This window comes from Scaptodrosophila lebanonensis, unplaced genomic scaffold, assembly GCF_003285725.1.
Source record: "Scaptodrosophila lebanonensis strain 11010-0011.00,11010-0021.00 unplaced genomic scaffold, SlebRS2 tig00000053-arrow-pilon, whole genome shotgun sequence".
In the NCBI taxonomy this organism is placed as follows: domain Eukaryota; kingdom Metazoa; phylum Arthropoda; class Insecta; order Diptera; family Drosophilidae; genus Scaptodrosophila; species Scaptodrosophila lebanonensis.
The window spans coordinates 9,270,931-9,297,805 of record NW_022060548.1 but is presented as its reverse complement, the minus strand read 5'-3'; the positions used below and the strand labels follow the sequence as shown (position 1 = coordinate 9,297,805).

General features: G+C 36.6%; 1 protein-coding gene across 1 annotated transcript in view; it reads right to left on the bottom strand.

The window, feature by feature from the left end:
• The window catches only part of LOC115623595 (5-hydroxytryptamine receptor 2A), a 41,135-nt gene that overhangs the window by 7,666 nt on the left and 6,594 nt on the right, over positions 1-26,875 (bottom strand). Inside the window, exons 2-6 of the mRNA XM_030517997.1 lie at positions 10,183-11,414; positions 3,431-3,655; positions 3,151-3,349; positions 850-1,160; positions 627-774 (exon numbers count right to left, since the gene is read on the bottom strand). Coding sequence (XP_030373857.1) covers positions 627-774; positions 850-1,160; positions 3,151-3,349; positions 3,431-3,655; positions 10,183-11,293 — 1,994 coding nt within the window. The 5' untranslated portion in view covers positions 11,294-11,414. The remainder of the gene's footprint in view (positions 1-626; positions 775-849; positions 1,161-3,150; positions 3,350-3,430; positions 3,656-10,182; positions 11,415-26,875) is intronic.

The window sequence follows — 26,875 nt, the reverse complement described above, 5'->3', positions numbered from 1 at the left end:
TCGACTGGCTTTTTTGAAATGAGAAATGCCTCGACACCTAGCCAAGGTAGATGATGTTGACCAAGTCCTAACAAATGTCACTGGTAGTTCCTTTTAGGTTTGGAGTTGGCAGTTGATTGGCTAGCCTGCGGGGTGCCTTAGCTCAGACGAACTCGTTGCCCATTCACTTAATGAGCAGCACTACAGAAATAGTGGCTTTGAGTCCAATTTCATGCACTGGACAACACAAAAGGGTTAGGCAGGCGGTCTATCGAAGCTTTGTGGTCAGTCTGTCAGGGAAGGAAACTGAGCGGAGGGACGTAGTGCCAGGGAAATTCGAAATTTCCATCATTTATTTTAGTTATCGATGCACTATGCACTAACTATGAATGGGAAAAATGTACATAGTTTTTGAAACTTGTGAACAGCATTGAGTAATTGAATGCCATTCAGTAAAATGAAACTCAGTGGCCAGTGGCTGTTTGTTGTGGCTGCACAATTGAATGGTTTGCAAATCAAATTTCAACTTTAATTATTTCCTCTGCTGCCGAGCGGGGCGTATACGTGATATTTTAATGACACAATTTGCATTTAAATTGAAGAAGCTAATTAAACTATGCCAGGTGTAGATAGAAATGTCAGCTTACCTATCCATAAGATTTGGATTCCCGCCATGCTTACGCCAGAAGCTGCTTGGCTGTGACTTGAGGCGCACGGATGAGCTCGAGGAATGACGTAAAATGCCAGTACCGGAACTAGTGCCGCTGCCGCTTCTGCTTCCACCTCCTCCACCACCTCCACCACCCATAAAACGGAAACTGTTGCGTCCAATATTAGCTCGAGTTGCCGCAGAATGCGCTTCAGCTGGGCCACTGCCATTTACCACATTTCTAAAGCTGACGCCGCTAATACTTCGATTGCTGGTCGTTCGCTGTTGCATCAATTGTCGCTCTGAGGCATCGTTGTTGTTGCCACTGCCACTGCAACTGCCACTGCCACTGGTGATGCTGGTCGCGCGCTTTCCTCCACCACCACCACCACCGGATGCACTGTTGAAGTTGCGATTGCTGTCACTCATTGTGAGGAATTTGTTGTTGCTGTAAGTATTGCTCGTGAAGCTGCTGTGCATCTGCAACTGTTGCTGGCTGTGCTGAGGTCGAATGGTGAAGCGCCCGCCCAGCCTGCAAGTGAGACGGGAGAGTTGAAAGGCAATTGATTGAGTTAAAGCTGATTTGTTGCTATAAATGGTGCATTGATTGAACAATACCAGCTTTCAAGGCTTATAGGACGTACAAGTAGGTGGGTGATGCTTGTAGCTATGTGGCCTGAATGGAATGGAATCTTTGCAGTTGTCATAATAAATGAATGCATTTAAAAGCGTTTAAATAATTTAAATAAATCATTACCGTTCCTAAAATATATTTAAATATTTTTCAATTTGATTGTTAGTTTTTTTATACTAAATGTTGTTTCAGTTGCCTTTTAATTCATTGTTAGAAAAGTAGGTAGGATAGAATAAGATGGAGAATGTTGAATTGGACTAAGTACAAAAGATAGAAATATAGAATAAGGAAGAGAAACCATTGCATTTTAGTTCACAAGAAGGACGATCCTCCAAAAGTATGCAGTTCTTTATTTCAACTAGGTTGTATTTCCGTTTAAATGGCAAACGTTTAAAATTTGTTTAAAGCAATCACACTGCTCTAAAGCGTTGTCCGTAAGAAGTTTAACGCATAAGTGGTGACGATGAAATAAAATAATAATAAAATAAGAATTTTCACTTAAGCAAGTGGCTCTTAGAAACCACTTGGCGAGCGAAGTACTTATGTTAAGAGTTGGCAACAAAATTATATTAACCTTCTTAAGAGTACTTGTGCTATTGCAGTACATTTTAATCAACAATGCATATTAAAATTCTATGGCTTGAATAAAGTTAAAGAAAACAGAATGAACTTTACAGCACTAGTGGACATTTGTTTAAAACTGTTATGCGTTCAAATAGACACAAAATTAAGCTATCCAAAATGCCAAGCTATCGATTTGATAGAAATATTGTAAAAATAAACTTTCATAGAAAATAAATTATAGTTAAAAAAAACTTAAAAAAAACACGCTTTAATGGCAAACCGAACTAAAAAGTAAAAGTATTCACAAAAGGCTCCTTTTGTGCTCCTAGGTCTTATGGTCTCCGATATATTAGTGATTATACGAACGGCGTTTCCACAAATCCCGCATAGGGGTTCCCCCCTGGGGGGCATCTTTTTGCAAAATTTGGTGTCTCTAGCTATTATAGTCTCTGAGATTTTGAAGAAAAGTAGATGATTATGTATAAATTATGTGTGCAAAATTTGGTAAAGATAGCTTTTGAAATATGGACAGTATCAGTGGAGAGCGAAATTCTATAGCGTGGAGAGGGGAGGGAAAATCAAAAAAATAAAATAAACTGGTATAGACTAGGGACTAGGTGCGTCTGCATACCAAGTTTGGTTTACGTACGCTTAGCCGTTTCCGAAATCCAGGCGTTCATTCAGACAGACTGACGGACAGACGGACGGACAGACGGGCGGACAGAGGAACAGACGGGTACAGGGTATAATTATTATTTTGTGATAATATTTGAAACTAATGGAATATTCTCTACACTTATTTTGTGCTTTCTGTACTTCTTATACTTTGATATTTCTAAACAAATTGTTTTAAAAGTGGTCATATGTTTAGCACATTTCAAGTTTATTCTTCAATTAATAATCGAATTTCATTATTGTGCATAGTTTCATTTAAAGTGTTGCAAGAAGATGACCTCAGAGGCCAGCCATTCGGGCTAATTCTATTTACATTGCTCATACGCAGCGTTGTGCGGGCCCCGCATTTAGTTGGCACATTTGTGTAGCCACTCGCATGCAACGATTTTCATTTATGAATAATTTATTGATATCGATTTGTGCTGCTCCTGCTGATGCCAATGCCGCTAATGCTGGTCAGTTTTGGTAGCCAACTTTTGCGCCCAACAAAGGTGCCACAGCTAGAGTTAGTTTGTTAGTTCTGCTTGAGGCAATGATGCAACTAATTGGATTTAGTTATGTACATACGATATATGCACCTGTGTGTGTGTGTGTGTGTGTGCTGTTGGTGTCTGTATGTGTACGAAATGTCAAAGTTTTCAGAACTCACCGTCGAAAGAGTTCACTCTCGGGATGTTCGGCGGCAAAGCGCGCCTTCTTTCGCAACAGCGGAATTGTGAGAGCATAAGTGGTTACCATCATTAGCATTGGTATGTAGAAGGCCACCAGGGAGCCGAACACGAAAAATGCACGATTGTTGATGACACAAACATTCGGCTGCGGCATGATGTTCTTCGTATTGACAAGGCCTGCAAAATGAGAGCACCGGAGAGAATTGACATTGACATTTATACGTGTATAGTATTCTTGCATGAATAGCCTTCGCTTACCAAGGACTGTGATCGAACTCGACACTATCATGGCCATCACCCAGACAATGGCGATTTTAATGCCAGCCAAACGTTTTGTGGAACGATGTCGAGAGCCCAATGGATTCCGTATGCCCAAATATCGGCCGAGGCTAATGAAGCACATGTGTAAAATGCTTGACGAGCAGGCGAGCACATCACAGGTCACATAAATGTTGCACCACGTAAAGCCAAGTGGCCAATATCCTGCGAAAAAAAGGGGAAAGGGTTAATTAACAGCGTAGGGAGAGCACCCCACTCGTCTGTGAAACTGCGAATGAAATGGCAAAAAGTGTATGGCATGCAAATCAAGGTTAATTGAAATTGGAAAATGGAGAAATGGCAAAAAGAGAGCGGTATAAATGGCACAATGCATCGAAATGGAATTGTTTATTGTGGTTTATGTGGCTCTGTGGTCGCTCGATAAGCGACGGCAGCTCTGTTTGGTAACTGTGTGGGTGTGGTCTGTGGCTGCCTGCTGGCTTATAAATGAGCTCTATATATGTTTAAAGACCTCTACCACAAGAGAAATGAAGAGAAAACAAGAGCGAAAGGAATAGAAGGTAGTCAAAGGGTCTGGTGGCAGATGCTCAAATATTTGTTGCTGTCCTCTATTTCGCGCTGTCTTTACTTTTCCACGCACACCGCTTTAGTTGAAATATAGTAATTGCCAAACAAGTTCATTTTCATATGTTGGACACCAATGCACAAATTAAATTAATTATTAATAATTATTAATAATAATTATTAAATTAAGCAATCCAAAATTTTGAAAATATATTTAAAATGTTTGTGAAAAGTTAAGTAAAATATAAACAAATAAAAAGTTGATAAATATATAAAGAGATAAATAGAAAACTACATAAGTAGATGAACAGATAAATAAATGAATATAAAAAAGAAATAAATAGACAAATAGATTAGAAGATAAATAGAAAAATAAACAAGTAAATAAAGAGACAAAAAGATAAACAGATAAATATACAAGTGTATGAATAAATAAATAGATGAATAGGTAAGTGAAAAAATAGGTAAAAAATAGATAAAAAAGAAATAAATAGACAAATAGATTAGAAGATAAATAGATAAATAAACAAGTAAATAAAGAGACAGAAAGATGAACAGATAAATATATAAATGGATGAATAAATAAATAGATGAATAGATAAGTGAAAAAATAGATGGATAGATAAATGCATAAGTGGACAAATAGATAAAAAGTTGAAAAAATAAATAGATGAATTTATATAGATAAATAGATGAATTTATATAGATAAATAGATGAATTTATATAGATAAATAGATTATTTTATATAGATAAATAGGTGAAGAGATAAATAGACAAATAGATTAGCACATAAAATGGTAAATAGATGAATAGATAAAAAGATGAATAGATAAATACAGAAGTAGATAATTGAATGAGTTACATACTGATAACTAAATAGCTGAATAACTAAATAGACGAATAGATGAATAGCATATAGATAATTAGATAAATAGAGAAATAGTTCAATAGATAAATAGATACATTGATACATCGATAAATTGATAAATAGATTGTCCTTGTGTTGTCGCTGTAGTCGGGCACCTTGACATCGATTAGTAGCCGACACAAACACACGTCCAGGTCCGCAAATAAATACACAGTCGACATACAATTAGTGCAAATAGTCGAACTGCAGCCAAGCACGGGCTATCGAAGGAGCCAAGGAGAACAAACAATCCAATAATCCGCTCCGAGCTGATCACTGCCAATATGTTTGCCAAAGGCTAATAGCAAATTTAGTATTAATTAGTACAAATTGCGCTTAAATACGTTGTGCTCGTTACACTCTATTAAGCGCACACTGTTGGTTTTTGTCTGCTAATTGTGGGACACAAACACATGCGTAAATATGGCCACTCAACACACACACACACACACACACACACACACACACACACACACACACACACACACACCCACCAACCCATTTACACATTCGAAACTGACAGAAGGAGGACACTATCATATGGTATTTAGTTTTATAAGCTTGTCATTCGCATGCCAATACCGTCAATGGGAAGGAAGGATGCTGTTGAAAGTGTATGTAATACGTATACGCCATGTTGTGCACATTTGTGTGTGTGTGTGTGATCGCCAGTCTGACTGTCTGTTATTGTCACCTAAAATAGACGCAGACAGTAGGCTTCAAATATTTAACAGAATGCGTTTCTATATATAGTCGACGGCTGTGTCTCAAAACAAAACAAATAGGGCATTAGCTATGCCGTTATTTTCATTGTTTATAAATACATTATTGCTAATGACTGTTGAGAAGCAAACAAAATCAGAATAAACTATGTGTCTCGTCAGTTACTACAAAATAAAATGGAAACAGCTTTTAGTGATAAAAACCCCTTCAATTACGTCTGATAAACCAAACTAGAGGCACGCAGGAAAATAGCTCGTGAAACAGAAATACTTTACACAACAACTAGCAGTTCCATTTCCGTAGTTCTACTCTAGAGCTTAGTACAAAGCATTAAACATCTACAACCCAATGGAATCAAAGCCGATTTTCAAGAGTCACAGTTAATGCCGAAATCAGCTAAATCTGTCCAGGGCTAGGGATGAAGAAAAAAGAGAATATACATACAAGTATATGCGAAAAAACTAAATCTGAAATAAAAACTAAGGCTCCACACACTTGCCAAACAGTCCCGTCCTGTTTGTCGCTTAAATGTTGCTTAATAGGCTGGTGCGGGGCGGGGCGGGGCGGGAAAGAGCGTGCAATGCGCGGCTTGTGGTTTGTTATGGCTAAGACCACACTTCAGGCTTTTAGTTACATTTAGTTTGCTATTGTCGCTGTTGTTATTGTTGCTGTTGTTTTTTCGGCTACAAGCAACTTGAGCGTAAAAACAAAGCCCCTCCCCACGCCAAATAACCCCGACATCAACAAAAGTGGCAAAACAAAAATTACGGCTGTAGAGACGAAAAAAAAAAACTGTTGCATAAGGCGCGGCGCCAGTAAAAGCGCGCGCAAAAAGCTTAAGTGCTCTAGAGCCAGCAAGAAAAAAGGAAGCAAAGCAAACTGTGACAAATAAACAGAATGAAAGCAGGGAAATTGAAGCCACAAAAGCGGCGAGATCAGACAAAGGCTAAAATGTGCCAGCATGCTTGGGTGGCTTGGCATTTGAGGGGGGACTGACAAATTATAACTCTAGGTGGGATTAAACACAAAATTGCTAGCTTTACTTCACACTAATGAGAAGAAACATTATGTGGATGAAATGCTGAGCTGCTGTTAAGCAAGAGCTGAGCATTTAATATGCATTTTAATTGTTACAAATATTGCTCAAAGGTACACTTGAATGCATTTATTTTAATGTTACAATTTAAGAAATGTTTTATAATTTACAGCTGTCTTGATTTCTAATACATTAAAATTGATCTGAATTGATGAAAATTCCACTAAAGCTAAAGCTTGATTAAAATGAAAACGTTATTCTCTCATTTCCTTTAATTAATACAGCAGCATGCGTGAGGTTCTGGGAATTAAAATTGCTAGCTTTGTTTTTGTTGATTTTTAATACAAGAATTTTGTTCCACTAGTCTCGTACATATCAGATATTTTTCAAATGAAAAATGTAGTTCCTTTATTTCCCTTAAGTAAAACTGCCATATGCGTAAGATTCTTCGAATTGAAAATGCTGCTGTTGCTTTCCCCCGATTAATTGCAGCATCTTTATGATAAGCCAAAGTAATTCCTCACATGTGTGTGTGTGTGTGTGTGTGTGTGTGTGTGTGTGTGTGTGTGTCTTACATAAGCCATATGGCCATAAATATAAATTTAAAGCGGCACTCGTGTCAACAACATCCTCAACCCCATCCCATTTCTGGCCACAGCTGTCACAAACAACTGACAGCTGGCCGGCGCTCGACATTTAAACCAATTTGGTTGAAGTTTTTTGCGCATGTTTTGAGTTTTATGAAACCACGCCACACTACTCTAAACTCATTTGTTTATTGGGTTATCCGCAGCGCCTAAGAGTAGACTACACTCAAATGAATGTCAGAAGCAGTGGACTGTGCGTCCAAAGCACTGACTGTAAAATCATGTTTGCTAATGCCATTTGGCTACCTCGTATTTCGCTATACTATTACATACTATATACTCGTACGTTTCTCCGTGATTCGATGGCGCTCTCTATGGGGATGGGCTATGGGTTAAATTATGCAAACGTTTGATCTGTTCATGCCACGTTGGTTTTGTTGACTTAATATGCAAACGCGGCTTATCGGCGTCAAATGCAAATTAGTTTCGAATTAAACATTTGGCGCATTTTCTACTCAGCCCCAATGGTTGCTATTTCAACTAAATTGTGTGGTAGTTGGTTGAAATTTAATCTGCATGGTGAAATGCGAAGTTAAATTTATTGATAGATTTCAAAATTAAGTTACTCATCAATGAAATATTATACTCATTCATCTAGTATAACTGTTTTACATTATTTAATTTTTAGTTTTAGACAATATACAATATTGTTGTGAACAAGTGTGGATTTTAAGGATGATTTAAAGCAAGTAGGGTGATTCTTCTCGCCTACAGCTCCAACTGCCACAGAAGTTAAGCGTTGGGTAAATACTTGGCAGCTGTTTAATAATGCGTTGGACCTTATATCGCATTAGAAAATGAATATTATGGATTAAATACAAATTTAAGTGGAATATACTACACTAAATTTGCCTAAAAAATATAACATGATTATAATTATTATTATTCATTAGTATAGTTTGATTAAGTCTGCAGTGCCCTTCAACTGCTGGAGACTGCATGATTCCAAACACATAGCACTTGAACCGTAACTAAAAATTAACTGATTAACTGATTGAATGCACTTTCTGGGCATGCTTGAAATTCTCTACAAAATATTTGCCTTGATTAGATGATTGGGAAGAATTTGTTACTTAGTTAAAGTATGAATATTAAAATTCTCTATAAAATATTTGACTTCATTAATTAGTTAAAGTATGAATATTAAAACAGAACTTCATTAGGCTTTATAGTCAGCAAAGGTAATTCTCAAATTAATTTAACATGAACAAAATCTAGTAAATGTACTTCAAATCCTTGATATTGATATCAATAAATATAAATTGATATAATTAATTTAACAATTATTTCTTTTGCAAAAAGATAGTGCAACTCCACATTTGTTATATCAACTTGTTATATATGCGTTCAAACTACACTTAGTCAAGTGTTGCAAAATGTTGTCGGGCACTTCTAGTTTGGTTTTTGGCCCAGTTAAAAAAATAATTATTTTGGCCATGTGCACACTCATTAAATAGCGCGCACACAAAATCACGCTCATATGGCCAAAGTAAACAGCAGTCGGCAAGTTTTTACAGCTGTGCGCAAAAAATGTAAGTAGCCGGAAAGTCAGATGGGAACGAATCATACTCTGAGCAAATACCCAACCATCGAGCAGCTAGAAGCTGCTCTTGAGCATGCCCGGCAAAACAAACAGACAGACAGGAGCCCTAATGGCGACAGACAGTGGTTAAAAATATTCAAAAAGGTGGGAATTAAATACCCGGAAATAGGAGGTGCTCTTTTTTCTATGGTGGTTTAAATACTTTTCATAAGTGGAGGATTAATTGAATTAAATATTAAAATATCTGTTAAAATTAATAAATCAAATAGAGTTAGATTTATATGAATTAGGAAGATTCATATTATAATAAACTGTTTTTATAGATTTTCAAAATTCAATCAATTCAATTTTTCTATTTTTCCATATAACATTACTTTATTTAAATTATTATTTATTTAGAAATTATTGAAAATAAGCTTATCAGAATTTCAAGTTTAAAATAAGAACAATTTATTTTTAATATTTTTGGAATATTATTTTCCTTTTGACTTGAATTAAATAAAACTATAAAATTTGCAGAATATGTAACAAAAATGAAAACAATAACTATAAAAAAACATATTCCAATTGTAAAATATACATTTGAACTTAGACTGTTCCGAATCGAAGCAATTACAAATAAAACAAATTTTTTAAATCCAGAATTTTTAAAAACATAAACGTTATTGCCAATAACTTGTCATTTTAGTTGTTCGTTCGAATGTTCGTCTAATTTTATAGTTATCATTTAATATGTCTAGCAAATGAAGGAATGTTTTATTTGGCATAGCAAATAGTATAAGCTAATATATAACTACTTAGAAATATTTTACCCAATATATATGTGTGTATCTAGAAAGTTGGCAAACAAAGAAAAATAATGCAATTTAGTTTTAAATTTTTTAAAAACTCTGAGCATGCGAGGGTTTATTACATCAATTATAATTTGAGCAATATTTAAAATAATAAGTAACACAATTCCCAGAGTTTACAATTAAGCGAAAAGGGCAACGTTATGAATAAACTCAGTGGGTTATGGGTATAAAAAAATGTGTGTGTGATATCTGGAAATTGCAATTTAATTCAAGATAATAAGAGATGAGCAATTTCGCGCACTGTGCGGGCATTATAAGAATGAAGATGATTGCGAAGAAAATAATTCATGGTACACGCACAAACCACAAACAACTTTTGTGCAATGTGGCACATGCACCAACCAGTCGGGGCAAGTCAACTCAAGTCGAGCTCAAATGGCAAATGTCAAATGTCAAGTGTCGAGTGTCGAGTGTCAAATGTGTAGCGTGGACTGTCAACATTGATTTGGTACTCACCGAGAAATGCGGGTATGGCGCCCATGGGCATGACAAACAAACTGACAAGTAGATCGGCGATGGCCAACGAGAATAGGAAATAGTTGGTTACGTTCTGCAGCTTTCGATCCAATGCGACCGCCAGACAGACGAGTATGTTGCCCAAACCTCCAGCGAATATGAAGAAGACCACAAAGATGAAGAGCCACTCATAGCCGTGCGGCCTATAATCTGCGAAGCTTGTTGTTATGACCGGGTCCGTTGCTGTTGTTGTTGTTGATGTTGTCGTTGCAATTGTGGTTGCTGTTGTGAGCGTATAGTTGGCCAACATCATGTCCAGACCATTCATAGTGCTGGCGTTCTCCATACTGCTGCTGGCATTGGAGATTAGTTCGCTAAAATTCAGCCACGACCAGAGACCAGAATCGCCCAAGCTGATCTGATATTCACTATCCAAGGCTGTAACTGTGGCCGTTGCCTCCAGCTCCAGTTCCAGCTCCAACTGCTCGGCCTGCTGCTCCTTCGCGAACTGCAACTCCAGCTGCCCCTCCTCAGTGGCATTGCCAGTGCCCTGCAGGTAACAGAGAAAAGCCTGCGAGCTGTTTGCCACCTCACAGAGCAGCGAATTGACAGAAATGCTGTTGGTGCCACTGCCACCACCGCTGCAATTGCCGAATGTCGTACTTAAACTAACGGTATCACTCACATTATCACTTGGCATTGGTAGTGGCATTGGCATTGCAGCCTCGTTGACGGCGAGCTGAAAGTGTTTGTATGCCTCATGGACTGCTGGCGCCGTCTCCAGTTGCAAGCTTAGAGTGTCGCATGTTGGTGTTCCGACTTCTGCCCCATTGCAGGCATAAAATGCTCTTTGCTGCTCCCCATCGAATGTTTCCAGCATGCAGTGGAATGTGTTATTGCTAATGATGTTGTTGTCTGCTGTCTGGTCTCCTCCAACAGTTGCCACATCGTTCGGCGCACAATTGATAAAAGGCTGCAACACTTCATGCCACGCCCTCTGCGCCAAATGACAATTGAAGGCGCGTGGCGTAGGCGAAGGCTTTGTTGATGCTGTTGCTGTGGTTGTTGTTGCTGTTGTTGGTCCATGACCAGCTCTGCTTTGCATCTCCATTTCATTCTAAAGCTGTGTTGCACAGTTGCATATACGTATCTGGCACGTCTACAGTCAGCTGTGTGTGTGGTTGACTGATAAACTTTAGCAGCTTGTTAGTTAAGCGGATTGCTGCAAAGAGCTGCAAAAAAGAGAAAAATTGAATTCGTTAATAGTCGACCGTGGCTCTGCTCTGATATCCTTGTAAAATTTCATGTAAGCTGACTTTTCCATGTGAAAGAGCTTTCATTTTCACTTTCTAGCATTCCTTATCAGCAACATCAAATTTGGGTTAATCGTTTGGCCAAGACAAGCAGCAATAATTGTTGGCATCCCCTTTATTTTTAATTAAAGTTAATAATGAGATTTGCGCACATTTCTTAGTTGACTGAACAGCGCCGCTTTGAACGTTTAAACGCTTTCTGATTTTTATAGAATGGCCATTAAATGTAATCGCTTAGCATGGAAAATAGAAGTGTATTTAAAATATAATAATATTATATTACTTTAATATTGTTTTATTTTTACAAACTTATAATTATAGTAAAATGAAAAATAATTTTTAAAGTGCGTTTTGGAATATAGAATAAGCCAAAAATTATATCGAGTTTTTTTTTTTAAATATAAAACACGCAATAAAATGTAAATTATTTAGAGTTTTTAGTAAAGTTATTTCGATGGTGTATAGGAGAGAGCTGTGTTTATTATTTTAATCGTAATCTGTTATAACGTAAATAATTAACAAAGTTTGTGATGTTTTCAAATAGTAGCTGTCGAATTCTCAAGTGGAAGGAGAGTCCTTCTGGAAATTGGCTGCAATGCTAAAGAATTGGTGCCCAACCCTGTTCAGAAGTTAACTCTGGTTGGTGCTTCGATCTGAAGACTAACTTTTTTGTGTCTAAAATATACTTATCCATCGCGTTTGGATTGGTGCTAGATAGATATGTACTTGTATGTAGATTGATAAAGGAGAACATTTTGCTGCATTGATAAATGATTTTTTGTCGGTAGAAGAGCTGTATCTATTGGCAAGTCATCGATTTTTCAACTTCACGAAGAGTGGCCATTGCCCGAAATTATATTATATTTAGATATTGGAATTAAATATTGGTTTAAAATATGCTTTCTTTTATAGTTGTACTTGTACAATACTTATTGTACGTGATGCTCAGAATAAGAAAGTCAACAAATATAATTAAATCTTGGTTTAAATAAGAAAGGCAACAAATAGTCGTTTAAATTAGCAATCCCATTCTGATTCTATTCCCCTTAATCGAGTTTTCAAAGATAATTTTCTGGGTTAAGGCTTGTTCTGGGATTATAAAAGGCTTGATTTATATTACAAGTACATTTGAAAAGCCCAATATTTTGAGTAAATCGTCCGCGAGAAGAGAAAACCAATACTATTTTCTATATGTATGTCCGACCACCAAACCTTAATCAGATGTTGCAGCTTAGTAATTAGCTTGCCACGCAACACGATGTCAGCCGATAATATGCGGGGGACGTGATACATTCTGGCCATTTCGTTAATCAACAAATGTGATTAGTGCTTCTGTGCGGCATAGTTTTGTGGTTGTGCGTCAATAACTAATTAGCCACTGTGGCAGCTGCAACAGCAACAGCAACAATGTGCATTAAAAACGAAAATAAATGCTGTCGCAGCGAGAATGCAAACGCCATCATGCGTGCAATATATCATTATGGCAATAGTTCCACCCACTCAGCGCGTTGACAGCGCAACGAAGATGCGACTTTTTCAGACTGTCGCCTGCAATTCGGTTGAAATTCAAATTTGCAGCAAATGGCGCAACAACAAAGAGCTTTGCAAATTTACACTCGCACTCACACACACACACACACACACACAGCAAGAGAAAGCAACGGCAGTGCCCTTCAATTGCATGCCCATCCTGCCTAGCTTTTTTCCCGCTAGATCTGGCTTTTTTCGAATGCCAGTGCGGGAAAAATTCGAAAATAGTGGGTTGCGGGAATTCTAGCTTTAAAAAATTGGTTTAGCCTTCTTCTAGCTTTACTTTATTTTTCACCATATATTTTTTCCTTATCTTTGTTAACTCTTAAAATCATGCATATAAGCAGTGATAAACGACTTTCGATAATAAAATCTATCAAAATCATATTCTTCGCTGCGTTAAGATATGTCTAAAGTGTAAAAGCAAAGTGTTCGCGAAGTGGAGCGGGTCTTCAGCCTTGGTTAAATCCAAATTAAGAAATGGGTGAATTTAAATACGCTTAACTCCATTTTAAGCTTAAGTTATGTTTTTTGTAAGCAAAATTAACCATATTCATAATTAAATTAATTAAAACTGAACTGAAACTGAACAAGTGTAGAATTTTTAGCTTGATTTTAATGTGAATATTCTATTATTTTTTTTTTACAAGAATCTCATTATTATTATAAATTATGAATTAAGAATATATAATTAATACGAAAACATAAAAACAGATATTTCCTTAAATTTAACCAAGAAAATAGTGTTGTCTTGGATTTAGCTTTTTTTAGCTTTATTTTTTTTTTTTTTTGGCAATCTAACTGTTTTCGCTCAAAAAATTATGACAGCACTGCCAGTTGTCGACGCATGTTGAACAGCTTTTTGTGTAAGGCAGCCAGCACCCACGCCTAGAACGCTGCAATGCTTTTTCATGCACTTGTAAATGGGTGCATTATACGATTTGTTGGCGTGTGTTTTGCCATGAAATGGTGCAGTGAGGGCTAGGGAGAGGGGAGAGAGTGGATTCTGTGCAGTTACCATGCATATGATAAGCCAGCCATAGTTCCGACTGCAGTCTGTGTTTGTTTATGTGCGACCCATACAGTGATATCTGCCTGCTACGAGACACAGTCGTGTTGCAAAAAAAAAAAAAAATGAAAAGAACCCGGACATTTGTATTTTTTTTTTTTGTGCACTATATCTGATTGTGTTTGATTTTGATGTTTGTGTTCACAAAACTTGTAGATGGAGCCATTTCTGTGGAAATGTTTTATGGTTCACATTTTTAGCACACAATAGAGTCCTCCTTTCTATTTCATTTTGTTGGGAAATTCCTTGGAAGATTTCGTGCTCGACTGCTGCTGCTTTTGTGTTGTTTGTGTGGACATTTTTTTTCCGTGCGACCTTTCGTGATAATGAGCTGACACCCTCGCAGATGCGCGCTTGTTTACACACACACAGATACACACACACACACCTACGCCGCATCATCCACTCAGCCACTGCTCACGGCACAAAAAGTTAATTAAAAATGCAAGAGATTTATGCAGCTGTTGTCCTGGCAGTGGCAGTGGCAGTGGTTGAGGCTGAGGCTGAGCCAGCGTTGGCGGCGACAGCTCGACGCCTTAACCGAGTGAGGCAGGTTGCCACATGGCACTTGGCACTTGCCACACGCTGGTGTGGTGTCTGTGCCGTTTACAAGTTTAAGCCAAGTAAATTAAAAAGGAACTGTGGCTGCCACAACGTGTGGCATATGTGCGGCTGGGCGTCGCTTTCGTTAATAAATAAATAAATTTAAATTATGCACAGCAGCTTTTTTGTTGTGTTCTGATGTCAGCTGCACAAGCGGGCATGCAAATTTTCGTTGGCCAAACAATTTGATGTCGAAACTTCGCAGCAATGTGTACGCCACGCAGTTGCTTGTCACAGAGGCTATTCGAAAAATGTGTTTAACCGCAAATGCCAGCAAACAGCAGCAGCGTGCAGGGCCAACAAAAATGTATATTGTTGTAAAATGTTGATCAAAAAAAAAAAAAAACATGCATTTTGTATGCACAAAGGGTGATGTGATGTGGTTGTGGGGGGCTTATATGTACGAGTATGGAGCGGGATTGATGGGCGTGACTGACGTGCCTTTGATGTTGGCTAAAAGTGCAAAGAGCTGGCAAGTGATTTGGCCAATCAGCCGCAGCAAAAGCGTGCCACCCGCAACCACACACATACACACATGCCACTAGAGCTTCGGTCAGACATGCAAATAGTTCACAAAAAAAGTTTGTTTTGGCTTTTTGGGCCATAGATGCAACTCAACAAAGCTTGAGATCAACTAAGTCTGCTTTATGGAGTCAAAATCAAAAGAAAAGCCATGGTCAGACAAGCAAACAATTTGCACACAAAAAATTGTTGTCGCTATAGAGCCGCTTGAAGTTCAAAATATGTTTCAAATTTCTATTTGTTTTTATCAAAGTAACGAATTAAAGCATAAATTCAGGATATTCTGACTAAAGCCTTTAGCCTCTTAGCCTGTCAGCACAACTTTTACATTCTTGTGCCAAAAGGAAAGTTTTGTATAATTTTCGTTTTTAGTTTCCCGCTTTCAATTGCTTTTCGCATTATTATTTTGAATTGCATTTACTTGTCGCCTCAACTGTTGGCACCACTCGCAGCACTCGAGTCGGAGAAGTTGTTGAGACAACAACAACGTCAGCGCAGTCCAACTCACCCACTAAGGGGGCCATATAAAAATATATGCGTATAGAAAAAAAAAACTTACTTTGACGGCGTTTGCGGCTTAATTTGAGTTGCGCCCACACATACTCATAGCGTCACTTTAATGATGTCGTTGCAATTTAAAGACACACCGCACCCACACATATAGCGCACCACAAGCTCTGCTGCACGAACGACACACATTCCTATAGACTGTATTAGTGGCAAGTGGCGACACTATTGAGATTGCTAGTGCCCCGTTCTTTTTAGAAATTCGCACAAAAATGCTCAAAGAGATTTGTGATTGGAGATTAAAGATGTTTGATTCCAGCTAAGGAATGCTGTAATTTGTAATTGCGATTAGGTCGTGCTTTAAGGAAGCGTCAGGGAGTTGATTTAAAACGAACAATATACGAGCCACAACCCCTGCTGATCGAACAACACACCTATAGTCTGTTTTACGGGCGTACCACTAGTGGCAAGAAGCGACACATTTGAGATATCGTGCACCCTTCCTTTTATGAAATCCTATAAAAAGAGAGATATGTGTTTAGAGATTAAAGATTATTACTTTTAGCTGAGGAATGTTGTTATTCATAATTGCGATTCGGTCGGGTTGTAAGGTGGCGTCAGAAAGTTGATTTAAAAGGAACAATAGAGTATATGAGACGATCTAAGCGGAAGAAGACAACTTTCTAGAAATGAGTGATAATATGTATGAGTGGATTATGTTCAGTTCAGCTTTCACTGTTTATAAGTAATACTATAATCCACTAAATATACAATTTATAGCTCAAGAAAGTAAATTCCTACACTTGTACACAAATGCTAGATAAATAGAACTGCTAGTTAGTAAACCGACCTTGATTAGATCAATCACCAGATCAACACATTAGAGCTTTCGATTAACTGCTCCGGTACTTGTATATCCATTAAAGTATATAAAAATATGTTTTAAGAATTTGTATTTAGATTCAACAAGTTGTTGATTAGTTCTCCAACCTACTGTCTAATCTGGAATCCAAGTTGCTGAGCTCGATTAAAAACAACGCCTTGCACCCCGTGAGCAACAGGGATTGTGTACCCGCACACATCCTTGCTGGCGGGTTGCATAAAGGCACAGTCTGGTTTTGTGTGTTGGTGTCTTTGTGTTGTCCTCGCCATGACTTTAATGAGTTGCCCGTCAGCAGGCCAGGCCAGGCTAGGCCATGCCAGTCCTTTTTTTTCGCTACTTTTTTGTGCTTTGTGCTGCCAGCCTTCGCCAACAGCGCCACTACGCCGCCATCACCGAAACCACCACATCTGCCGCCATCGCCACCCTATTTGATTGTTGCAAAATGGCCGCAGCACAAAAGGCAAGAGACATTTATCTTTAGCCGCCAAAGCGCAGCGAGCAGTGCGGCATAATTAAGCTCTTTGTGAGAGTGTGTTTGCGGGCGGGGCGAGGCCGGGGGCTGGCGGGTGAGTGAGTGCTAAAAATAATTATGCACGCTGCCACAGGTTGCCACAGCAATGGGAGCACTTTCCTTGCCACAGACTTAAAAATAAACATCTGCAAATGTTGCACACAGACTTTGTCCGATGCGTGTGGCATTTTTTCAATTCTCGACAGACTCTGACTTCTTCTTGAGTCTTAAACAAATTAAAATGCTGCACAGCACGCCTTCAAATTAAGGGGGGAACTTCATAAGTTCATGGATTAAAACTATGAATTCCCAGACTGGCAGCAATAGATTTGAAAAGTAACATATCCAACTCGTTAGTTTTATCAAGCTCTAGAGTTTCTAAGTATTTAAATTCTTTTACAAAAACTACAATAAAAATTACAGCTTGCAGCCGCGAAGAACTGACAATCATTTTCAAAGAAAAACTAAAAATATAAATCGGTTGCGTTTTTGAAAAACTTGTTAAGCCCACTGTTATTATTTTTTAATCTTAAAAGTAGTGTTAACTTTGGACTCACTTCTAACTATTCCCCTTGGTTCTGACAATCCAGCACCATTTGTAAGACAATATAGTCGCGAAAGAACAATTGAATATATGTTCTCAGCATAGACAAACTAAATGATTAAATAAATCTAAACTAATAATGTAATATTTAAAAAAAATATTTTGTAAATAAATGCTTCATTCATAATATTTTAGGCATCGAATCGAACCGGTATCATACAAAAGATACCCAAATATTGTTATTAAAAACAAACAAAAATTTAAAAAATTATTACAAAATTACGGTTATACGAGTATAGAGCAGGTTTTAGTCAAAATTCGTGAAAATTAAATAAAGATCGCTTGTGGTTCAATTTTCAGACACATTAGACATAAGTAAAAGTTCTTAGTTCATAAAATTAATTCATTATAAATTAGAATAACAAATGTATTGTTTAAAATTGCTTAAAAATTATTAAAAATTGATTATTGGTTTATTGAAGGCTGAAGATTACAATGGACTACTGAGGCATCTCAACTTTAATCTCTGTTAAATATAGTTAAATTTTAAACACGACCAGAAGCAAATGCTCGTATGTCTAAAAAGGCTTTTATTTTAAAAAGCAAAACGAAATGTATAACAATAATTGTGAATTGTAAAACCTGTGCTAACAATGTCAGCTACAGACTCACTGCCAAGGTGGCTGACTGACTGACTGGCTGACAGACAAACAACAATACAACACAGCTCGTGACTACAATAGCAGCTAAAAATTACGAGCTGGTAAGCAGGAAAATAATATTTGTTTGAAATACAATATTTGTTTTCAATACGCTTCACTGCCGAGCACCAAGTACAAAGAAAAGTGGCAAAAACAGATATGAAAACAGAAATAGAGACAGACACCCGGTTATGACTGCTAGAGTTATAGTAAGAAGTCAACTGAACCCTAAGAGTGGCGCTAGATCAAGCAGAGCCAGAAACACTCGAAGAAAAAATTGTAATATAAGAATTTTAGGCAGAGTTAAAAGTAACGATATATAATAATTATTAGAATTGTTAATCAGTTATTAACATGTCTATAAGCTGGATAAGATTGGTTTGTGTTTGGTTTGTTTTGTTTAAAGCTTCATTATGCTTAATTTATATTTTAAGACCTTCTTGTTATATATTTTTGCTGTATATATCTGCTGGGTTATTGGGATTATATTCCTTAATATGTAGCAATAAAATGTTTTTTTCTTTTTCCCTGTCCGATTGATTTCTTATTTTTTCATTCTATTGTAAACCGAATTCTAGAGTGTTATTTCTAAAGTATGGTATAGGAAATGCATTTCTTTCTCAACATGATGTTACATTTCCAAGGTGCACAATTAGTCTTCACTGTTACAGTAATTTCAAATAACTCTGCAGTTTCAATTCAATTCAAATTCCCTACTTCTCCATCGATGACTTTCTCAAAATTTGTTATACAGTTTTCTCCAAGTGTATATGAATTTATTGCTTCTAAGGAAAATTGCAACGATTGCAGGGCAGTTAGTCAGCGTTTTATTTAAATAACTTTCGTTTTGTTTTATTTGCAACAAATTTGTTTGCTTCGCAGTGCTGGCCAACTGTACATATTGACAATAGCTGTTATATTGTTTTTGTTGTTGTTATTGCTGCTCCTACTGCTGTTGTGGCATCAAATCGACAACGACAATTAAAGCAGTCGTGTATGTATTAATTCGCGGTTAATTATGTAATTAATTATTAACGGAGCAGTGAGCGTCGCTGTTGCGGTTAGTGGGTCGGCTTTGAATTTCATTCCAACTGCTCGCATGTGGCAACACAATTGTGGCTAATACTCATGTGGCTACTTGTGTGTGCAGCAAGTACATAGTTGAGTATGTATTTAAATTCAAGTGCAAGCTTCCGCCTTGCCTGTAGCGTCTAAAGTTACCACAAAATTGCGCTCAAAAATTAATCACAGCTCATTTACGGCCTCCAGCGACCTTGTTGTTGCCTGCAAACATTTATTATACCCTACACATGAAGGAAGTGAAAGAGTATGCTTGTAAGTCTAAACGTCGAAGGCACATACTATACATGCGAATATTATAAGCACATGTATTATCAGCATGTTGAGACTAATTGTCGGACTGTTTGCACCTCTGTTCGCCTGTATGAGCACCGAGAACATTTAAGCCATAACAGCTACTGACTTAGTAGACAGATACATTTTTTTTACAAGTTTATTTCAAGTCATATATAGCCTCATTTATTTATATGGCTGCCATGGGATCGATTGGTGGAAACAACACTCTTAGTAGAATAATTTAATTGTTGATAAGAATATCACGGTGCCTGAAGATAATGTTTCATCAAAATCGGTGTACTACCAAAATTTATCTTATTTATATATTTAGCTATAGCAGAAAAAAATTCGGGTACAGCGTATTCAAGAGTCCGTTCTACTCGTTTTTGAATTAATTTATTAATTTGCTTTGTCGGCATATTTCTGGCCTAATTGCCAAAAGTCCGTGTTCAGTGATTTGTCAAAAGTGTCGCCGACTTTTTGGTGCTTGCGGCTGTCGCCTCAATTATTCAAATGGCCAGGAATGGTGTCTGAAAACTTCATTAAGTGCCTTGGAAAACAAAAAAAAAAAAAATTCACCGTCAAGCAGCAAAACTTAAAGAAATTGTTCGGCCTGGCTTGCGTTTATATATGTATGTACATAGACAGTATAACTTTGATAATTCGCACAAATAGTGTTCGAAACACAAAAAGTGTGGAATAAGGATATTTATTTCTGTTATTTATATTACTTAAAATTTTTATATTATTAACCTTAACACTTCAGGAAGATCCCTCACTCTATTTCCAATTCATGAAGTTATGCCCCATTTAGGCTTTAATTTTCGGGTAAACATTTAAATTGAAATCAAACCTCTCCGCAATAAATACAATGATTTGTGAGGTGACAAAAAAGTCTTTAATGAATTGGAGTTAACGCTTTGTGCGAGCTATCGAGATCGCACTGCACACTCGTATACTCTCGTATATGTTTGTCGGCCACATAATGAAGAGAAATGGCCAAAAGTGTTTTATAAATGTCTGCCCTTCAACTTGCAGTCGTTGTTCTCGCCATTCTGTGTTTAAACATATAACATCCTGCTCTTAGTGTTGTTGTTCGCTGCCCGCTGTTTGCGGAAGTGCGCTTCAATAAATTTTCGTTTTTTACGTGTTGGTATGCGGCACTTAACGGCATTGGCATCGACATCCACATCCACATCAGAAGCGGAATTGGGAATACTCGGAGGCGTCTATTAAGTCTGTGGGTCAGGCATACGCACGCATTTTCCTAATAACTCGTCTGTTTTAATGCGATGCCAGAGTCGCGATACGACCGTCCAGGCAGGCATATACGAGTATAAATACATACATCTTGATGCCGTGTGCCGGGCTCCACCAAGTCTCTTCATAATTTATAGAATAGAGCTGTGCGCGTGACTACGAAATGCCGTCACGATTGTGACGTTATTCACGCACTCATTATGTTGTTAAATTTATGAAATTCATAACATTTTAAACGTTTTACGATCACAGCCTTTGGATTTAGCTCAGGAACAGCCAACAGCTACAAAGAAGACGTAGACAATGAGGTCATGGCGTTGGTTTTTGAAATGCAAGTGGAACTTTTCTTGATTTCATTTGGTTTAAAAAAACTGATATTTCTTTTTATCAAACGCGCGTAGATGCTTTTGAATATCGCTAGGAAAGGTGTACTCGTATCTGGCTAAAAGGCTCTATTAAGCGAATTAGAGATACTTTATGTGTTTTCGCTGTTAGAAGGTAGGGTATAAGTATATAGCTAAAGCGTTAAATCATATAATGTAGCCAGTATATAATTTTTGGAATCAATATACTTCTAAATGTAATAAAATTATTTCAAAGCGTGCTTTCAACATTTGTTTGTGGGAATCTAAATCTTACACATTTTTATATCTATTTAGCTTGGGTTTGAGACAAGGACTTGTAAATTTTGTAAAAAGTAGTGCCGTATACTAGTTTTCAAAATTTGAACTTTAATTGTGGTCGTTCACGACATTTGCCGTTCACCTTTCTGCGCAGCTCTTACATCAATGTATATATAGAAATAAATACATATATTCGCACGCCTATTAATCTGCATGCCATTTGGACAACCCAAGAGTGTGCTTGATTGTAAGCCATTTATATCTATATACTTGTATGTATTATGTTCGTCCTGCACGAGCTGAGACAGCTTTTGTCCTTTGTCTGGCTTACCGGTTGATCGAAATGTAACTGAACTGTCGCCAAAATGCAGTTGTGGGGGCAAGTTGACCCCAGATAGTATTATTATTTATAAATAAACAATATCATACATATATTGTATACTTTTCTGAAATAAATATGCACGGCACGTTGGCTTGTCTGCCGGCCGAGACATAAAACAAAAAAGAGTTGTTAGCGCTGCAATTTATTTTGGAGACAATGAACCTCTCTCTGACTGTGGAATAAGAGGAAAACCTTTGAATATACGCATATTTATTGCTCGAAATCGTTGCCGTTGCCATGCATTTGCCAATTTAGTGGACCAGAATGCTAATACGTTCAGTAGACACACGCTATTATTGGCCAATTTTAATATGTGCGACGCATAATAAGGCTATTGACCGCAAAAAGAAAGGAAAACATGAATTTGAATAACTTGGGTCTGTTAAAATATGAAAGAGAGAGCTTGGGACTTTGGAAAAATTGTTATTAAGAAAGCATTGTTTAGTATTTGATATTTTAAGTAAAGGTATTAAAAGGGACAAAATAATGGCACAGAAAGAAATTGAGCACTCAGAATAAATCTAGTAAGTTACTTTCGTTACAATTGTGCCTTTTCTTCTTTCTGTTTGTACATCTGGCCGCCTTGTATTCGAAAATTACCGAAACTAGGGCCACCAGTCTTTAATATTTGTTTGGCTTCAGCGAATTATTTAAATTATGTATTGAGCCATAGCCATAGCAAAAATTAAGAATTCTATGACGTATCGCTCAATACCTGTGGAGAGAGGAAGATCAATTTTTTATAATCTGTCTCCACCTGTATACCATATTTACTTACATACATAAATATGTGCTATACAAATATTGATAAGAGCCATACATTTCTTAAATAATGCACGCATTTATACATTTAATCAGCATTCAGTGAATTTCTTCTCATTTGCTATTAAATAAACAATGTATGGAAATAAACAGTTTGTTTCATCGGTGCAGCCTAACAAGACAGACTTAATACACAGCATATAGAGGAGAAGCTCGAATTCATTCAAAATGATAAGATTTCTAATATATTTTGTTATTCTGGCACTGCAATGCCACGACTCATTTATGAAGATTGTTACGTTTCGATACAGCAATTATTACTCAAATGCGTCGGTAAGCAAGTAAAAGAACATTTTATTTAAAGTGTAGAAATATTAAGAACATATATTATTTTTTGAAATAGAAAAAAATGAATTACAAATTTAACAAGAGAGAACGCTACAGTCGAGCAAGCCCGACAGTGTAATACCCTGTACCCAGGTAAACTTCCGTCACTGAGTTATACAAGTATGCGCCCATAGCAGCAGCAAAAACAGGAAGAAGAAGAGCGAACTCGTTGCTGCAGTTTGTGGGGGTTGTACTGTAGAGAATTTGTTTCGCTAATAACTTTTCTCCGAATTGACCGAATTGGACAAACAACAGTAGACAATTATATATAAATTATGTGTGCAAAGTTTGGTTGAGGTAGCATTTGAAATGTGGACGCTATTGACGAAATTCTGTAGCGGGGGAAGGGGGGGAAAATTAAAAAAAAAAAATAAACTCGTCCTTACTCGGACCTAGGAGAATCTGGATACCAACTTTGGTTATTCTAGCTTTTATAGTTTCTGAGATCCTCGCGTTCATCCAGACGGACAGACGGACAGACGGACGGACAGACGGACGGACATGTCTAGATCGATTTCTCTCGTCATGCTGATTCAGAATATATATACTTTATGGGGTCGGAGATGCTTCCTTCTGCATGTTACATACTTTGCACAAACCTAATATACCCTTTTTACCCTACGGGTACAGGGTATAAAAAAAAAGAAATCTAATTATTCAAAATAAATATCTGTTTTAGACATTAGAAACCAAGAAAAATTATACATTTTCATAAGGAATAAAAAAACCCCATGCCTCACTGCTTTAAAATGTATTGAAAGTGTATTTAATTATGTATAATATCAATATTTCCAGTATTACCCAAAAAAGCTCTAGATTTTAATTTAATTGCATAGAAATCATACAATTTAATCACTTATCAATACAATTTTTAACGAAAATATAGTGCTAAAATAATAAGTAATATGTTGTATATGAAAATGTATTTATGTATGCTTTGTAGACTTAGGAATTCGAAATGAAAGTAACATTTGATATTTCTTTGAAATACTCGAGCTAGCTTTGAACTTTAAAGCTATAGAAATTATATTTTTCTTTTTCATTTCTGAGCATAAGAGTTCGTACACCTTTTTTAGTAATTTATGTTATTTTTAAATAATTTATTTCAGTTCGAACACATGATGAACGAGTTTTCGCATATTTTAAGTACATATAATAATTAATATTGGTATGAGTACTAAACACGACAGAATAAAGAAGCTTTTCAGCTTTTAATTAGAAATTGTTAATATTATAAGCATATAAGTATATAAAGATTCAATTCAATATTGCAAGCTCATTTTAGCTGTTAACTTTATAAATAAAAATAATTCAATTAAAAATGAAATGCAAATGCTTTAAATATTCATTTTAATATTATTAAAAATAGTGAAATAACCAATTAATTGGAGATTTGTACATTACATTTATTTAATCAAATTTGTTATTACTAGTTCCATAACATTTATAAAATATTGTATATAAGTACAAAAAATTTAATTCAATATTGAAAAGCAAAATCTTGTTTGCTTGACTCCAGCTCGGATTTGTTCAGAAAAAACTGCGAAAAACCAGCAGAAACATCAAAAGTCACTTAAAGCCGTCAATGTGCTGAGAACAAGACTTTGGTCAGCTTATCGACGCAATCATTCAATAGTTAGATACTTAGATATGTGGAGCGCAGCATGAGAATAACGTCATGTTGGACGCACTTGACCTCATCGAGATATACAGATTCGAAAGGTGAGGTTTCTGTTTGATTTGCGCAATTGCTGCTTACCTTTAAATGCATATTCAAAGATACAACTGTGGATGCGCGTATCTACACATCACTTGGTACTAATTAGAGCTGCAGTTAGCAGTTAAACCATTTCTGTTTGCGTTTAATATGTATTTGTTCTAATGCAAATAAAATGAGTTCGTTGGGCAGGAATGCGAGGCATGCCTCAAATGCACTTCACTGCACAAAACTGTTTATTGTAATGCATTTTCTCGTACTACATAGCTATGTGTTGTTGTTTGTGCACTTTGTGGCTCAGATTTATGGCCGAAAATGAAAGAACCATTTCACCTACGCAGACATGCAGACAGGCAGCCATATAAGCCGCAAGCAGCAGCAGCGACATGATTTACTGAAACGCCACTCTCCAACAATAACAGCAACAACAATGGCAGCAGGATGCTGCTTTTGCTGCTATTGTTCCCGCTCAGATGCATCGAGCGAAAAAGAGTTTAGAAATTGCAGCAGAAAGTAGTTCAAGGCGTAGAGACAGCAGTGGATGCACATTTCCAAAACGCATTTCATATACTCTTCAGGTCATGCAGCGTAAAAGAAGGGTATTTTTAGTTTGTTTAAATAAGCACTACACAATAAAATATTTTGTGGCATAATAAAAAAGGCTGACAACGTCCAAAGAGAAATGAATTTACTAAAAAAAAACACCTCATATATAAGAAAAGGTCAGTGGTCGACATGTGTTGTAATATTTGTAGCTTAAGCTGGCAGTGTAGACTAAAAATATCCCCTTAGTATTTAAGTTTCCCCTTAATATTTATAAGTTCTGTATTTTATATTGACAAGACATTGCCACTTAAATGAATGAAATGAATTTCATAAAATATTATCAGTTAGATGCCACTAAAAAGAGGCATAGGACATCACTTAGTTGAGTGAACTCGAGTAGCCGACGACGCTCGTTTTTCTAGTTCCATTTCTAAGCCATATCAAGTGCTTAACGTTTCGTGTGTAATGCAGAGAGGTACACCAAAAAGACAGGCAATATGAAAATGCAAGTAAAATTGGTACCAAGGGTAACACTTAGATGACAATATTTCTCTCGCACATGCCACAGACTGTGTTTTGGGGCCTTAAAGCTGCCACATATGGCTGCCATGCAACGTTTCTGATAAAACCGACTGTTGTTTGTTGGCACTCAGCCAAGTGCAAAGAAATGAATAAAGACGAGCTAAAATCAACATGTTTGCATATGTTTCCGTTTTCCCCAATAATGATTGCATTTGTTGTTGTTGTTGTTGCTGTTTACTTTTCTTCTATGAGTAAATATTTTGGTTATGCAACTAATAAATTGAATTTATGCACAATAAATATTTGAAAGCATTTAATGCAATTGGCCTGTGGCTAAACGGATTTTAATTAAATGAAAGCTATTTCCGCTGCTGTAATAAATACTATCAGGCCTGTATTTCAAAATCGACTAAAAATTGTAGAGGCGAAATTTCCCCTTCTGCAAATCACTAGCACTTACATTTGAAAAGTGAATACAAAATGGTGCAACAGAGAAAAGGAAGTGGAACAAAAGTGGATTAGAATCGGCCCAGAAGTAGAACAAACGTGAAACAGAATCAGAATAGAAGTAGAACGAAGGTGGAATAAAAAGGAACACCAAAACACCACTTGACTCAAAAAAATTGTTGTGCAGATTTTAGAAAATCATTACTAAAATAATAATTATAATAATATAATATATATATTTGTTTTAATTTAAAATATAAGTTCTGCTTCCGTTACCTAAATCTTCTAAATTACTGAAATTGAAATAAGTAGAAATTGAAATAAGCAGCTCGAAAAAATGTATTTACAAAGTCTGCTAGTCTAAGAAAAATGGAACAGTATAGTGTTACTTGTTTTTTAAGGTTTCTTTATTTATTTTAAAACAAAACAAAACACAATAGACTTTCACCTAAAGTACTTATCAACTGAGTTGTATCAATATATACCATGACAGCCTAATGATATAGTT